Consider the following 18,199-nt stretch of genomic DNA (forward strand, 5'->3'; position numbering starts at 1 on the left):
TTTCATATATATTCAAGTACTGATGCATTTGGCCTCATGTTCTTGGTGTAGTTTAGAGTTGATATAATTCTGTCTTTCTTCTGTCATTTCCTCTTCTCACTGTCTTTCTATCTCTCTGTCTGTCCTTAGGGAGCACCAGGGGAGCCAGGTCTATCTATCATTGGCCCACGAGGACCTCCTGTAAGTGTTTGCTCTGTCACTAATAAAACTCTTCATCATCTCCTCCTGCTAATCTCAGATCTCCAGAGTAGAGACAGGGCAAAGGTGCAGATCTTGCAGTTTTGGGCCTATATTTTTCCAAGAGTTTTTGGCAAGGGGATCTTCTATTGTTTTGATTTTCCCACACTTAACTTTCAGACCACCCCAGTGTGAACTCCACAAATATATGGTCTAAGGTAGATAAGACAGGATCACTGTCATCCAACAGACTACTGTATGTGGAGCAAAGCCGATGAATTTCAGCTAATCAAGATCACTCACTGAGCACTTTATTAGGAACACTATGGTCCTAATAAAGTGCACAGTGTGGTCTTCTGCTGTTGTAGCCCAACCGCTTCAATGTTCATCGTGTTGTGCATTCTGAGATGCTATTTTTCTCACTGCAATTGTATAGAGTGATTATCCGAGTTACCGTAGCCTTTCTGTCAGATCGAGTCAGTCTGGCCATTCTCTGTTGATCTCTCTCATCAACAAGTCATTTCTGTCCGCAGAACTTCCGCTCACTGGATGTTTTTTTTGTTGTTATTTTTTTGGCACCATTCTGAGTAAACTCTAGAGACTGTTGTGCGTGAAAATCCCAGGAGATCAGCAGTTACAGAAATACTCAAACCAGCCCATCTGGCACCAACAATCATGCCACGGTCTAAATCACTGAGATCACATTTTTCCCCCATTCTGGTGGTTGATGTGAACATTCACTGAAGCTCCTGGCCCGTATCTGCATGATTTTATGCATTGCACCGCTGTCATATGATTAGCTGATTAGATAATTGCCTGAATAAGTAGGTTTACAGGTGTTCCTAATAAAGTGCTTAGTGAGTGTATGTCAAAATATCAGATCTGTGCATTAGATTTTGCAGTGTAAATGAAGCCTAATATACCTGCAGTGGTTACCATGAATTAAACAATGTTTTTTAAAAAAAAACAGAAAACAATACTGATCCTAATTTTTATTTTTTTATTCTTAGTATACTATATACTGCCTTCTCAATTATTATTATGACTGTTTACCTGAATATTTAAAAAAAACAATATAAATTAAGATACACTTAAAGGCAACTTGCCTTTGTTTTAATTCAATGTGTTAATATTTACAACTTTTTAAAAAAGGAATTTGTTCAATAGCGTATTGTTCCTTTTTGCTGAGGTACTGAAAGTATAAATGTCGGCATTGGCTGTTGACATTTTGGGATCTTTAAAACCCTAATTTGGATTTAATTAAAATATCATATTAATTTTATTATTTTATAATTTTATAGGATAAATGTTTTATTAATTGAATATTTTCTTTCGGTTGCACTTTAGAATAAGGTTACATTTGTTAACATTAATTAACTCATAATTAACAAATAATTTCAAAATTAAATAAGTTAAATAATGATTACAAACTAAAAATGAACAATACTTTTACAGCACTTATTTATTTTGGTTAATTGTAATTTCTATATTTACAATTTTTTATACATATACTAATTTTGTTTTTACATGAAAAGTTGTTTCTGCTAAAATAAGTTAATGCATTATGATTTAACATGAACAAACAAAGAACCATTGTATTTTGATACATTTACATTAACCATGATTAATAAATGCTGTATAAAAAAAACACACAAATTGATCATTGTTAGTTCATGATACTTTATGCATTAACAAATAAAACCTTATAGAAAACTGTTACCCATTTTTAATTTCTGCTCAGGTGGCCGAAGGGTCCACCCAATAGAAATAGGTTTTGCTTAGCAAGTACAAAAATTATAGGGAACATTTCATATGATCCTGGAATCCTACAGCAGCTTGTATGGAAGCACTTACACTTCATCTGAGTAATGAGGGGCTTTGACTCCCACGTAATGATGCCCATTTGGAATATCATCTTCATTAGTAGGGAGGAATGAAAACATCCCAGCCCTTGTCATTAAAATCCAGACATTAGACTTCCAGATTGCACTGTATCTTGAAATGAGCGTTCAGCCTTCAGGTGAAATGGGGCTTGTCCCCAATCTGGCACTCTCTCTCCCTTTCTTCCTCTCCACACATTCCACTCAGAAAGACAAAAGCGTAATGTTTCAGCGCAATTTCCTTTCTGATTATGCTGTGCAGTGCCCTGGCCCTGCTTTGTCTTGTGGTTTCCCCATTCATCCTAACACACTATTGGCTGCTGGGCTACGGACACCTTAATGGCAGGCCGTCAGACTTCTCAGACAAGACCAGACATCTGTTTTTCTGCTTGCTGATTGCATAATTCTCTATAACTATGCTCCATCACCTCTAATAATGCATCAGGAGTGGACATCAGACAGAAGTTCATTGCAGGACTGTCTTAGTGAGAATGTCTTCAGCAGGTGAGCTGACAGCTCAGGCTTTGTCCTCACCTCCGAGAGGTGTGGAGAGGCCAGCAGAAATGACTGATTTAGCCATGCAGGTTGACCTAACTGGGTGGTAATGGTTTCTTTCAGACACAAAAGTGGGGTAATTAGTAAACAGACAGAGTGTTCATTAAAAGCTGTTAAGATGATGAATTGAGCTACATTTATAATCCTGGCAGATGCTTATTTACCAAAGTAACTTGCAAATGATGGTATATCAGCGAATACTAGACTATAACTTTAGAGTTCAGATATTTTCTTAGATTGTTAAGTGTCTTGTTTTTGTTGAATGGTTTAATCAAGGTGCACGTTGAAAAATTGTGCTTGTCCTGAAAGAAAAAAAAGAAAATTATCTCATCATTTACTCACCCTCATGCCATCTAAGATGTGTTTGACTTTCTTTCTTCTGAACAACATTTTTAGAAGAATATTTCAGCTCTTTAGGTCCTCACAATGCAAGTCATTGGTGACCAAAATTTTAAAACTCCAAAAATACACATAAAGGCATCATAAAAGTAATTCATACTCTCTGTGGTTAAATCTATGTCTTCAGAAGTGATATGATAGGTGTGGGTAAGAAACAGATCAATATTTAAGTCCATTTTCACTATATATTCTTCTCCCTGCCCAGTAGGTGAAAAAAAAAAAAAAAAAAAAAAAAAAAGACGAAAGTGAAAGTGGAGATTTATAGTAAAAAAAAAAAGGACTTAAATATTGATCTGTTTCTCACCCACACCTATCATATCGCTTCTGAAGATATAGATTTAATCACTGGGGTCGTATGGATTACTTTTTTGCTGCTTTTATGTGCATTTGGAGCTTCAAAGGTTTGGTCACCTTTGGTTACCAGCTTTGTATGGACCAATAGAGCTGAAAAATTCTTCTAAAAATCTTTGTTTGTTTTCAGCAGAAGAAAGAAAGTCATATACATCTAGGATGGCATGAATGTGAGTAAATTATGAGAGAATTTTTATTTTTGGGAGAACTATTCCTTTAAGTCGGTTACCAAGGAGGTTTGTGAGATTAAACTACATTTACCATCATTCTCTTTGACTGCACAAGAAGTATAAAATGCATAAATTATGCACCAAATGCACATTTTGCTTTTCATTTCATTGTAGTAGAATTCAAAATTCTTCCTTTGTTTGTCAGTAAGTGAAAGAGAGAGAAAAACTAAATTGCCCAACACATCAATTTTTTTGACCAAAGTCACCTGAACGCACATCACACCATAATTACAACTTCCAAGCTCATAAAAATAAACTTCCATGGATGATTGTTTTTTTCAACAGGGAAGTCTGTTCTAAAATGTATTCTGTGTTTAATCCTAAAATCAAACTGTAATCAGGAAATTGTTGTTATATCACTCCAAAAAGAATGCTTTGTATTGTGGCCATAATGGATTTGTTGGTTTGGAGAAACAGTTTGGAATTCTTTTCAGTGGACTTAACTTGTTTGTCCACATTGTTACTTCTTGTTACTCTTTAGTAACAGCTATATCAGTCTGGGTTTGAGTGATTCTAAGAAGGCACATGCTGCTACTTTCATTGTTCCAGACCTTAGCTTTGGGTTCCCAAGGAAGGGAAACTCAGCCATGTTCCAATAACTACCTGAGACCCAGACATACAATCCCCTTCATTAGCTCTGTTCACCTCTTCCTTGTAATTTTCTCTCAGGTTGCTCCATGCAACCCCATTTTTGCCAGGGATATTGAATGGCTTCCTTTTTTCCCAAGGGCTGCAAAAAGGTTTTCAGGAAAGCAGAACTCAGTATTGTTCTCAGGAGAATGTAGCACTAATCATTACTGACATTTAAATATTTAATTTGTCAGCCTTTTCTCATTGGCTCTCACATATTGAAACAAGACAACTCTTTAATTTGTGTCTATTTGTTCTGTCTAGTGTCGAATTTCAGTCTGTATTTAAGTGTTTTTAGAGTTTTATTTGTCTTTTTCTCCTTATCCCACACAAAGTGCTCCCAACAGAGCAGAAAGGCTCCTGTTCTTCAAACTCAATTATGACTCACACAACTGAGCTGAATGGGGGAACGAGACTCTGTCTCTCAACACAGGCCTCCTTTCAACAAGTTAACATAATCCTCATGTTTTTCCGTATAGAAAATAACTCCTCTTCTTTTTTTTTTTGCCTTTTTTCAGGGGCAGCCCGGTACTAGAGGATTTCCAGGCTTTCCGGTAAGAGTCTTTTGTCTAAAGTCAACTGAACACACTTGTATAAAGAGTTTATTTATGAGTTTATAAAAGCCATCAATTAGCAATTGTTTCCCTAGCTCTTTTTTTAATGGATGCTTGTGGAAATGGCTCACGAAACTTACATTAGTCTAGGCATGTAGCTGTCATTTTACTAGTTGGATAATAAGAGCAGCCGCGGCCCGTGCATTTTAAGTCTAGGCCTTCAGTGCAATTCATGCCATTAAGAAAACACAGTTTCACAATGAATATGACACCATATGCCCATCATACATTATGTGGCAGTCAACTAATAATACCAATTGACATTTTAAAAACACATCCACGCATGAAAGCCAGAACCAAGGAGGTCTAATACCAAGAAAAAGCTCTCTAATAATATTTGCGATTTAAATTTTGCTTGCAATAAATTTTGTTTCATCAGGGTATACGGTTACTTTTCAAAATTTGATCCGACACTGAATGCTCAAGCAGCCTAATTTACACTTAGAAAACTCCTGATGTTGCTATAACAATGCAAAAAGCACTTACCAAATTATTTGAAGTGAAAATCAGTCCTCCTTTCCTGTTTAATTAATCATTCGCACGATCATGGAGAACATCTCAGGTTTGTAAATCGATAAGGATCTCTTTCTCAACATCAATAACAGCAGTAATGACAGCCGACTCATAAGCATCTCACGTTATTCGCTTTCAAATTACGTACATCACTTAAAGCATGATTGTGTCACTCAAGGCCAGCTAGAAGGCCTAGACTGGGACATATCCTAAAGGCCACACCCACCAAGAACAAATAAATCAATCTGATTGGCTGATGAATCTGACAATCTGACTTTAGATGCTCATTCACTTGCACTGTTGAGGGATTCCGTAGAAATTCTGAAGGCCTGACGGGGTGGAGCTCAGACTCACGTGCTGCTTCGTCTAAGGAGCATGGCTTCGGGCATACGATTTGTGAAACAGTTGTCACATTTTACTCAAGGAATAAATTCTGATTGGATAAACTTTTTGCTTTTTGCTATTCATTTGTAGATGAATTAGGAGTGGAAAGCGATTGGAAATACAAAGGCAAAAAGGTCAATGAGAATGCAAGGATGAAAAAATATTTATTTATTAGGCATGTTACGCCAGCAGAGAAGGCTTTGCTGGCCCTGAGAAATCGCCACTGAATGTGAGACTATACAGGAAGTGTTTGGTGTACAGTATATCCCAGGGCTCTTTCTATAGACTGTCTACATGCTCTAGTCCTAAAGACCCTTTTCAGGTGTTTATTAAATTCTTTGACCAATGATCTGCTCGAAATATTAAGAGGAATTAGAATACAGTACCCTCAGTGTTCCTATGTTATGCTGGCCTTTTATATTTGACCTGCACCTTGGTTTGAACCTCAAGGAAACATTTTTTTCCATAAACATTCTCATATCAGAGAACTAGTCTACACAAGAAAATTGGAGCTGTTTCGTGCCTTCACAATATCGCTAATCTGCTTTTCTCCCATTTTCTTCCAGGGTCCAATCGGCTTGGATGGGAAACCCGTGAGTTTTGCTTCATTCCTTACAAATGTTTGACTAATTGCTACTCACATAGGTTTGGAACCTCGAAATCTAGTACCAAATAATTTGGCAGTAATTGATAATTGATGGTCATTACGGCAATGATGAGGATAATTATGTTAATAATGATTATGGCAATTATTGTAATAAATTCACTCTTATCGCCATCATCATGACAGCAGATGAAATCAATAATGAAATGTGTATAAAGAATGACCCTTCCTGTATATTAAGTAATCAGTGCTACCTACTTAAATGAGAATTAATATTTTTTCTTTGCCAAAAATGTGGTGTTGTCTGTCCGTCCCCGTCCCCACAACCTAACAGGGACAGAATGGTCCAAAAGGTGATATGGTAAGCATTTTCTTAAATTTGCAAAACTATTTTTAAATGAGTTTATACATTTTAGCAGCCTCAACAGCACTTTTGCTATAAATGTGATTCTAAGAAAACACATTTTAACCTTGACCAGTATTAACTGAAGTGTTAACATCTGAATCTAAATACTAGAAATTTTTAAGGGCCACACATAATGAGATCTGTCAAGTTCGCTTTGCCTAATGAAATACTGCTAGGCTAAACTCAACCAACACACCCTAAAAGAGTTTGTCATAAGGAGAAATATGTCATGGAGGAAAAACTAGAAATTTGTCAGAGCCCATAAAAATCACCAGTAGAGCCATTTGTTTCTGAGATAGCTTGTTACGGTGGTGTTTATCTAGGCTGTAAGCATGAACAACACTCTTGAAGTTTGATTTATGGGCAGAGCAGTATATTGCATGTGTGCATGTGATGAGAGACCGTTTTCCCGTGATTCGTTCATTGTGGGTTGTCAAAAGTGACTTCCAGTGATATCTATCACATAGCAATAACTTCAGCCGCCTGTGGTATCAAAACAAGAGCATTGGGTTTGGATCTGTCCTTTTAAACTGTGATTTGAAATTTGTTTTCCAGAGCTTTCACTTATGGTGATGAAAGAGAATGGGCAGATACATTATGCTCCTTATGAAATGTAGTACAGCCACTAACTTCTTCCGATTATAGCATCATGAGAAACCGCAGGCTTAGAAAATATAAAAGGGAAGCACTCCTCCAAAGTGACACCTTTATGAGACAGAATCAGAGCTGTATGGCCCCTGCTGAGGTTTTGAACATTTTTTAACACTGGGCTTTCAAAGTAATACATAGCATACCTTCAGCTAGGTTTTTGTTCTTGTCTTTTATAGATAAGCTTCTTCTCAGATTTATCAAGTTCCACATTTGCCTTTGGTCTTATTTATTTGGGAGTTGTAAATATATTGATTGGTGGTATTTTTGGATAAACATTATGGCTGTATGGAAGGTATTTCTTGTTTGGCCAACAATCTGCTAGTAATCAATCCAGCTGTCAGCTCTAAGGATGTGGATTACATGTTGTTCAGAGTGTGTAATGCAAAATCACAAAAGTAAAGTTGATTAATGCTTTTGCATTGAAACCTTTTTCCCCCCTCTTAAACAAAGGGATATATATATATATATATATATATATATATATATATATATATATATATATATATATATATGCAGTAATTCTACATGTTCTACATATTCCATTCCATATCTTCTTTTTTCTATTTGTGCTTATGACTGAGAGGTTTGGTGTTGTTGACTGTAAACAGGAAAACTTCATCACAAAAAAAACCATGTAACACTCCCATATTTTCATTGTTTTCATTTTCTCAGGGTCCTCGTGGTCTAAAAGGAATTCCAGTAAGTGTTTGCTTAAAATGTATGAATATATATATATACACTCATAAAAATTAAGGTTCATGTATTGTTCCATGAAGAACCTTTAACATCTATGGAAACTTCCCATTGAACAAAAGGTTCTTTGTAGTGGAAAATGGTTCTTTAGACTATAAAAAAAAATCTTCAAAATGTTTCTCCTTTTTAGGAAAGGTTCTTTGGGGAACCAAAAATTATTCTTAATGGCATCACTGCAAAAAACAGTTTTTGGAACCTTTATTTTAAGAGTGTATATATGTTGCTGCTTAAAGGTGCTGTAAGTGATATTAGCCATTCTGGAATTTCCACAAGCTGAGCCGTTGGATTAGCCATGCCCCCTCTTTCCAAAACCTGTACTCCAAAGATACCAAATAAGCTTTATTGAGAATGACACGTGTCATGAACAACATGGCATAAAAATGGCATTAAGGTGATAGCTCACCCAAAAATAAAAATTCTCTCATCATTTACTCACCCTCATGCCATCCCAGATGTGTTTGACTTTCTTTCTTCTGCTGAACACAAACAAAGATTTTTAGAAGAATTTCTCAGCTCTTTAGGTCCTTACAATGCAAGTGAATGGTGACAACGAACTTGGTAGCTTGGTAGCTAAATGAAACATAAAAGTAATCATAAGTATCCAGTTGTTAAATCCATTTCTTCTGAAGCGATATGATAGCTGTAGGTGAGAAACAGTTAAATATTTAAGTCCTTTTTTACTCTAGATTCTCCACTTTCACTTTCCTAAGAATTCCTCTCCCTGAAGAGTTCTTCTTCTTGTGTTTTTGGTGATTCGCATTGTTCATGCATATCACCACCTACTGGCAGAGAGGAGAATTTATTTGGAAAAGGACTTAAAATTTTAAGTTTTAAATATTGATCTGTTTCTCATCCACACATATCATATTGCTTCTGAAGACATATATGTAACCACTAGAGTCTTATGGATTACTTTTATGCTGCCTTTATGTGATTTTTGGGGCTTCAAAGGTCTGGTAACATTTCACTTGCATTGTATGGACCTACAGAGCTGAAATATTCTTCTAAAAAAATGTATTTGTGTTTAGCAGAAGAAAGAAAGTCATACACATTTGGGATGTCATGAGGGTGAGTAAATGATGAGAGAATTTTCATTTTTGGGTGAACTATTCCTTTAAGCCTCAATAATTTGCTGCAATTACAATACTATGAGAACGTGCAAAATGATTTACAGGCAGAAAGCATCAGAGGCCATGGCCCTCGGACAAATTTTTGTTTCATGTTTACAGAGTCTAGTGCTATCGCAGAGACTGCTGAGACATCTCACGACACTTATTTCATTAATATCTTTCAGGAAATAGGAATTTTTTTTGCATACCTTTCCATGAAAAAATGGCTTACAGCACCTTTAACCCTAAAAAATTATACAGAGTGTTCAGATGGCTGTGAATAGATTTTAAGTGCTGTGTTCATATTATTTTTTCAGGGTGAATCTGGTCCTAAAGGGGAGAAGGTAAGATCACAGTTAAAATAAAAAAATAAAAAGAATAAATAAAAAAAAAACAGTTAAATTTGTTATTATTGATTACTTAGAGGACATCACATTCTTGGTGATTCTTTTTGGTCTAGGGTGTATGTGGTGACTACACTCACAGGGTAAGTGGATGTTTCATTGAACTTATTTGATTTCATTATGATGTCAAGAACACCGTGAATTTTTCATTGTATTGATGCATATAAGCTACCAAATATAATTCAAAGCTTAGCTGTTGATGAGAGCTGAAAATTACAAGCATATGTTTCCATTCCAGCTTATGTGATATTCTTCTATTTGTCTGAGTGATTTGTCTTAAAAAAAACATCTACAAAATGTTTGGCTGTTAGGCTAGAAACATGAATGGGGGGTGGGGGATCAGGTAACATTAGATTGACAGCTTGGTGCAGTCTCAGATAGGTAGCACATGGAGCACATGCAAAGGCAGGGCCTCAGATTACATCAAGGGGATAGGGGAAATCACAGTTTCACGTAAACAAGGCAATTTTGCCAGCAGCATACTGAATTAGATTTGATAAGACTTTCTGTTAGTGACTGCCAAGAAAAAGAGTTTCTTATGTGGTCATGATAGGGTTTTGATTACAGCCTTGGTCAATTTAAAAGTCATTTTGGCTTTTTGAAGCTATTTTATCAATTATAGAATCTCAGAAATGGCACGCAATATAAAAATAGAAAGATAGACTTGAAAGTGGATTTTTAAAACTTGACTTTGGTTTGAAAAAGAAAGAAAAGAAATAGCAGCAAGGCCAGACTGTTTCTAAGTATGTAATAGTTGTTTGTTATTGTGTATTTGTAATTGGAGTGTCATGTGTGTCAACCCGTCGACATGGGAGGTCATTAGACTATTTAGAAAGCTGCACATAAGGGTGGTCTATTTGGGGTGGTTGAACAAGGATCCTTGTTGTTAGAGTGAAGCCTAAAGGTCACTGTGCACTACACTAAATGAATACATCCTGGAGTGGTGGAACAATAACAGGAATTATCACTGTGCGTGTGTCTTTATGTTTTTATCCGTCTCTATAAGTCCATGTGTTTGTATGTTGGGCCAGTTTAAGCAGGGGCTCCAACTGAAAACGCTGGCAGCTTTGCGCTCCAGTCAGGCTCTGATGTTGAAGGTTTGTGGGCTGCTCCCCATCCCTCATCCCTAATACCATGAAATGTGTCTTACAGTCCTGCTGCAAAGAGAGGTATAGCTGAGAACTAGTTTATCCGCTGTGGGAGATGCAGAGAGGTGCCTGTTATGATAACTGATTGAAAACAGGATGGGGATTTATAATGACACATCTTAACATGCAGTTTTTCCTGCTTTCTCTTTGGCCTTCTGAGGGAACTTTAAATGGTTGTGGTGGTATATCATTTCAAGCTACACTATGCAACTAGATTTATCTGAGATCAAAAAAGTATCAGTACCAAATGTGAAACACAGATATACCATATGTCTTTTGTATTTTCATTATGCATAGAGTACCTTGTACTGTAACATTCCGATAAAAAACATCTGTTTGGAGAGATAAGGATACCTGGGAACACTTGTCTTCTTTTTTTGAAGAAGTCCTGTCACCCTTTCTAGGTCACTCACATCAAATGTTAGGAAATGTATGCTCCTTTGTAGGTCAAAAGGTCATTTCATTGCTTCCACTGAAGCACACATGATGCTCTTTTGAACATTTTCTGATCGTGCTGGATAACATTGATCATCAGATTTGCACAAAAATGTGGTGTCTCAAGTGCATGATGTCATGAATGCGCATTGGGCACATACCAAATTCAAATAAACTCTTAAATTTACTCAGATTATTATGTTCATAATATGATTTGAAATACAATATTAGAAATGAATGCAAAATATAGGCATTATCACACTAGTGGTCTCAGACCCCAGACTTTCAGGATGCCACTCTATATTTAATCCCATGTAAAAGTGTGTGTTTAATCCAGTGAATAAAGATGTGAAATACAGGCATATTTTAGAAAGAAGGCAAGTTATATTTAGAGCTAATATTAGTTAATATAGTGGTGGATTTATGGGTCAATAACTCTTCAATCTTTGCAATGCTGCTGGTCTCAACAGAAACGGCGTATTGTCAACACCTGTGCTGGAGCACAGGCCACAGTAAGTCTGTTGCGAAACTCTCTTTGTGGCAAGACTGAATCCAGCGTGATCTACATGGCATCGTTGCAGAGACTTTGGGTACCATCACAGTGGAGATAAAACCAATATCAAATCATATTTAGTTCAAAAAAATAGTTTGTATCATTCCAGTCCCTTATTCTTTACTTTCTTATCTGTTATTAGGAACAATATAATAGTACTTGTAAAAGTTTGCGGAAATTTTAAAGCAAGCAAACACTTATCACTCGACTTTGATGGACCCCTGACTCTGTTTAGTGATGCTAAGTCTCTATCTTTCCCTCTTTCTCTTCACTGTTCACTCTTATTTTCCATTTTTTTCTGTCCCCACCTCCACCCACCCCCCTCTCCTTTTTCTGGCCCGTTTCCTTCTGGTGATCTTGTGCACCTTGGCCCACCTGTGCTTTGTGACCTCAGCAGATGTTGCCCATCACCGTTCGCAACATGCCCTCAATAAGCCCTCTAATCCTAAAGCGCCTCAAGGTACATCTCTCTCTGCCACCCTTCACACCCCTTCTCCACGGATGCCAACCTCAGTCCACCGAATGCCGGATAGGCCTGACCCATTAGTAATCCTCTCTGACCGCTGTAGGGCTCTAGGCTTTTCCTTAGCTTTGGAAATATAAGGATTGTTAATAATTTGCAAAGCTTTACTGATGTTCTAGACAAAGCAATATCCTCTTATGATAGTGGTTATGAAGTAGAGCCTGCTTCAAATACCTTTCTTTCATAAAGTCCAATTCACAAAATGTATAGGCATATAAAGCTCTACCCCACAGGAAGAACTTCTGTCAGTTCCTCTCTAGATTTTTAGACTTTGTCCATCTGTTACAACTGGACATTATCTCTACAAAATTCCCCTAATACATAATGGATTGTCCTTATATCCAGTACTTAAAGCAAGAAAAAATAAAATTGATAATGGGGTAAGAAAAATAAACTGGTAACACTTTATGATAAGGTTCCATTTGTTAACATTAGTTAACAACATTAGTTAACATGAACTAACAATGAACAATACTTATTAAGCATTTATTAATTAATTTATTAATATAATTCTTAATTAATTTCAACATATAGTAATACATTTTTAAAACAAAAGTTGTATGTGTTAACATTAGTTAATGCACTATAAAATAACATGAACTAGCAATGAACAATTGTATTTTTATTAACTAACATAAAGATTAATAAATTATGTAAAAAATATATATTGTTAATTGTTTGTTCATGTTACGCAGTAACTAATGTTAACGGATGGAACCTTATTGTAAAGTGCTACCAATAAACTTATTTAAAAAGGAAAACAAGTTTATTTTTCTTACCGCATTGACAAATAGTTTTGTGTTGTTTTAAGCATAATCCTTAATACTTTTGCTAGCTTTCTCTGAAAACAAGATTTCATATCTTATGCCAATTCGAAAAAGATTTTTTACAATGTTTCTTTTGGCTTTTAGGCCATTTATATAACAGTGAATCTCCAAAATGGCCTAAATAAATGTAACTTTTTGCAGATATAGATGTTTAAAATTAACATCACATTATGAACATAAAGTAAAATCTTTCTATTCAAAGAAAGCAAACCAAAAACATTTATGACTATTCTCACACTTATGTGTTCAGATTTTTGTCCAGTTAAATACTTTTTCGGAAAGAAAATATCACTTTCCCCTAACACCTCCTGCCTCTGGCTAGCAATAGCAAGTAGCAAATTATATGTCCATGGTCGCAATGTAAACTAAAACCTATTGGCTATATTAAAAATGGGACAATCCCTTCGGTATACAGTATCCCACCCCAGCTTCCTGTTTCAAAAGAACATGTGACTACCCTGGAAAGAAAACTGCACTTGTAAAGTGAATTCACGGGGTCTTTAAAAGCTCCAATTTTACATTTATATCCTCCATCACAGTCTATAATGACTCATGAAATCCCCTTAAGTACAAAGAGCAGGGCTCCAGTCACATTGAAAAAAACAATCTTCATCTTCAATCTTTATAATCTTCACAATGACAGTTGAAAGACAACAAAAGAATGAGAGAGCTTATTTGGCAGCGAAGTAACTACTCACTAAATAGAGATATCAGCCCTCCCATTTTACCTCTCTCTCTCAAAGGCTCTCTGTGTCCTCTGGCTTTGGGAAGTGCCCCTTGCACAGGTTGACCTCGGTTGGCAGCCGTCCCCCATCTTATTTCTACAGGTGTGCAGTCTGTGTGTGCCCGTTTAGAGTACCATGCTTGGAGACAATGGTACATACTGTGGAAGACCACAGTGTTAGGGAAAGAATTTAGCTGCTGATTGGCTGGGGCTCCTGGCTAGGTCATGTCTATGCATTGGATAAGGGATCATGGAATGTATTCATTTAATGGATCTACATCTGGCCTCATAAATCACATCTAGACAGGTCCTGTCAAGGAATAAATAGATAAAATATGGATCTGAAACTGATGAATGTGTTCCGGAAATCTGGACTTCAGACTTAGTTACTGAACAGAGACAATGCTAAAGAAATGGCTTTCTTTGTCATGGTATCTGTGCTATTTGTGATTAATCATTCATATCCATAGTTGCCAGAATGTAGGAAGTCTTAATCTTCTGTCTATAGTAACAGACTTGAAACAAATGCTTTTAATGGAAGGGAAATTATTCTAACCTACACTGAATCCCCTCACTGAATTCTCAGTGTCCAGATGAAGTTTTGTTAAGTCTTTTTCTGCATGTGGGGCTGATTCCTCTGGCTCACAGTGGAGAAGTACCTTGAATGAATCATGTAGACCAATGGTTCTCAACTGGTGGACTGGAGAACATGTCTGTCACGGACAGAAGGGAAAACAATCCTAAATGCAAATAATAAAAACCAACTAGCCGTTTAATCATGCAGATTAGTTGAGTAGCAAAATAAATAGGCTTATCAACAATTAAAAGGCAGGAAAAATGTCCAATCAAACTCTACTGTCGTTTGGTGCAAATTCATCTGTTAGTTGGTAGAAGCCAAATTAGGCTAGCTTTATGCTAACTTGGACATACTAACATGGACAGGTTGTGTGACATGCCCTCATCCTTGTAAATCATGAATAAAACTACACATGGTAAAAGATAATGTGACCCAGACTACTACATGTCTTCTCTTGCATCAAGGATAAACATGGTTTGTTCCAACCACATGTTTTATGCAATTACATTTTGCACAATAAACTATTATAGTAATATATTTAGTCCAGAAGCAAAACCAGTTGAGAACCACTGATGTAGACCTTGGTTGATGGCATTAGTGCTTAGTGGACCACTGGTGTTACTTTTTCTGAGCCCATCACATTCAAACCCATTGGCAAAATGGTATAATAAAGGCAAAAATGTAAAGTAAAATAGTTTGTTTTCCAAACATGGTACTCTGTAACATACAATAACCCAAGCAATCTTCTAATTTTGATAACCAACTTGACTTTCAACTTAACCTTCAGGCAATGGTTCCTCTCAGCTTCAAGTAAATTCTTTCATCAGGCTATTATTCTCACTGTAAAAAGTGGTAATGCGCAATGTATATCTTGAGGATCTTTTTCTACTTGATCTAACCAATACAATTTACATTTGTTGGTGCTATGTTAGGTTACTAGACGTAATATTGTCAAGTTGATAAAACCAGTTCATTTAGATGTTACCACATTTTTTAGATTAGGCCTTTCTGACAATTTTTTTTTTTTTTTTTTCTACAGTGTAGGATTATGAGTATATACTATGGAGAGTTCCATTTAGCAAATCACTTATTCTTCATTTTCATATCTGATTATTGTGAATTACTGGAATTGAATCTGAGTGGACCCTACTTCTAATGTTATGAATTGTACCTTATATCCAAATTACTTGTTTATCTCAGATGCTAACTTCCTGTCTATTAGCAGGGTGAGCCCGGAGCACAGGGACCACCGGGGCCTCCTGGCCCCCCAGGGCCTCCAGGGATTCCTGGCTTAACTGGTGCTAGTGGGCCCCCGGTAAGTCATTAAAAATCATTTGAGTAATGAAATACATTTTCCTCAAAACTCATTCTCTTTATTAATCAAAGTTGTTACACAGCTCTCTGGAATACTTAATACTGTAGAATTGTAGAATTTTTGTAGAATTTATGTATAATGAACGGTTAATTCTGTATAATTAACCGTTGTCCCAGGCAACTGATTTCTTTCTGTACATATTTTAGCAGTGCTACAATTCGCAATAATTTTCTTTTCACATAGTAAAATATTTTAAACTCAAATCGATATTTCATGTCCATTTGTCAATAGCTGGTAAGTAGCCATGTAATAAGCAGGATAATATACAGACAGATGGTAATTATAAAACATTCTGATCAGCATGTCAGGGTTTATTTTAGGATATTACAATGAATGGTTATACGGTATCCCTCGCATGTATTTTCTGCATTTAAAATACTTTTTCATATGTAGAATTTTGTGTCTTTTACTATGTAACTACTCATTGCGGTATAGGGTAAACCTGGAGAACCTGGTAAACCTGGTAAAGACCCAAGGGTGAGTGTTTGGAATTGGATTAATCCTTACTGCCATACAGACACTTGACATTACTTGCAATGAAATTAAATAGTCTGTAATGCTCCATATGACTATTTGAGCTTCAAACTTAAAGTGTAAAATGCCAAATTTTCTTTCTTTCATTTGCAGATGCTACCAGGGCTGAAGGTAAGCGTGAAAACCACATTTTTGTCCAGCTGCATTGCATTGATAGTCTTTTCCACAGGCAAGTCATAAACAGGCTTGCATGAAGTTCACATACAGTTCAGCAGTCTACAGGGTGGGTCCGCTCTGTCTTTGCCAGGACAGAAGGGGTGGATACGCCATAATTGATTATCCATGTTGGTGTTGGATAAGAATTTATTTCCCCTGATACATTAATTTCCAAGGAGTTTAGACTGGGGAATTTTAATTGCAGTCCATTTAGAAGCACTGGTCCTTTATAGGAGCACACTTCAGCTCTCCAAAAAGATCATCTACCAGTCTATAACAGCTGTAACTAAAGGCTTACTCCTTTGGACATAAAGTTCCCTATAAAGAAATACCTCTCCAACTATTGGTCATTATACAATTGGATAGCTCAAGTGGACTTTCTGAAACAAATAAAAACACTTCTCACTAAAAGTATGGTATTCGATTATAGTCTGATCAAAGAAGTAAAGAGGTCTTGGATGGCTTTGTGGTATTAAACTTGTCTTGATTCCTCTCCCAGGGTGAACCTGGTGTTCCTGGACAAAAGGTGAGCATTTTACTGTTTGTTATCCTGCACACAAGAAAAATCACTGCTCTTTAATATCAATTTATTTTGTCCTAGACAGCATGAGAATTACATTTGCTCATGCCTCCTGCTTTTCAGATTTTTCACCTGAAGTATGTGTCTCCTCTAGAGGTGTGCTATCCACATTGATTTTATAGCTCTATACCCAACAATTGTCTCATTTGGGTCTGTTTTTATTCCTCCTAAGGAATTTTAGGATAAACATCTGAGACAATGTTGAAACTTGAAACGTAAATATAACTTGAAACTCAGTTAAGTCTCTTGAGCTCTGAATGAGCAATACAATATATTATTAAAATGTTTTTTTTTTGGTTTTTTTTATATTAGACATGTATTTTTGTATTGCCAATGATTACTTTGAAATGACACTATAGACTTATCTCCACTTGGTAATGGAAAACTGTCGAAACTGATGCATACACACAGAGGCACCTAAAGCAATTAACCACAAATATGAGGAAGAAACATATAACTTAATCATTGAGCATTGAGTGTTTAAAAAGCACTAGGCTACAGGACAGAGTCCTGAATTTGAGGATCATCATTCACCATATAGATGAAGAGTTTCAGACTGGAGAAGAAAAATTGGCCCATCACTTTAAAGAAGTCATCCTACAGTACAGAAAGAATGTTAGAGGATTAAAGAGAGTATAAATCATCTGGTCAAAACTCATCAATTTTCTTTTGCTTTCTCCCTCTGTGTTCATGCACGGCCATATTTTTCTATAACTTTGTACACACTGCACAAAAATCCAATTTGTTTTTCAAATCTGATCTTTTGACTCATTTTGCAAGTGATGAAATGAGATCCGTTTGCTCAGACAGTGTAGTCAATATCTGGTATACTGTATCTAGATCTGTTGCTAAAATAATGACTTGTGACAGCACCACCCCAAGAGACATGAGAGTACCTGTCATTGTGGAAAGAGAGGACTGGAAACTTTGCTTTCTGATTCATGATAATTCATGCCATCTTTCTGCAGTGCTGAACTCGTTAGCGTATCCTGAACATACACGTCAGAGGCATCAGTATTTACTAGTGCTTTCAGTCGATTAAAAATTTTAATCGCAATTAATTGCAGAATTTGAAAGTGCTGAAATTTGACTCTAAATATATTTATT

The 18,199-nt window shown here is 36.2% G+C and overlaps 1 protein-coding gene across 1 annotated transcript in view; it reads left to right on the plus strand.

The window, feature by feature from the left end:
- LOC127412012 (collagen alpha-1(XIII) chain-like) overlaps positions 1-18,199 on the plus strand; it is a 154,960-nt gene that overhangs the window by 88,418 nt on the left and 48,343 nt on the right. The window contains exons 6-17 of the mRNA XM_051648017.1: positions 130-180; positions 4,741-4,776; positions 6,300-6,326; positions 6,672-6,698; positions 8,067-8,093; positions 9,574-9,600; positions 9,717-9,743; positions 10,692-10,757; positions 15,670-15,762; positions 16,258-16,299; positions 16,450-16,467; positions 17,012-17,038. Of these exons, the coding sequence (XP_051503977.1) occupies positions 130-180; positions 4,741-4,776; positions 6,300-6,326; positions 6,672-6,698; positions 8,067-8,093; positions 9,574-9,600; positions 9,717-9,743; positions 10,692-10,757; positions 15,670-15,762; positions 16,258-16,299; positions 16,450-16,467; positions 17,012-17,038 (468 nt within the window). The remainder of the gene's footprint in view (positions 1-129; positions 181-4,740; positions 4,777-6,299; positions 6,327-6,671; positions 6,699-8,066; positions 8,094-9,573; positions 9,601-9,716; positions 9,744-10,691; positions 10,758-15,669; positions 15,763-16,257; positions 16,300-16,449; positions 16,468-17,011; positions 17,039-18,199) is intronic.

The sequence above is a fragment of the Myxocyprinus asiaticus genome, chromosome 21 (genome assembly GCF_019703515.2).
Source record: "Myxocyprinus asiaticus isolate MX2 ecotype Aquarium Trade chromosome 21, UBuf_Myxa_2, whole genome shotgun sequence".
Lineage (NCBI taxonomy): Eukaryota > Metazoa > Chordata > Actinopteri > Cypriniformes > Catostomidae > Myxocyprinus > Myxocyprinus asiaticus.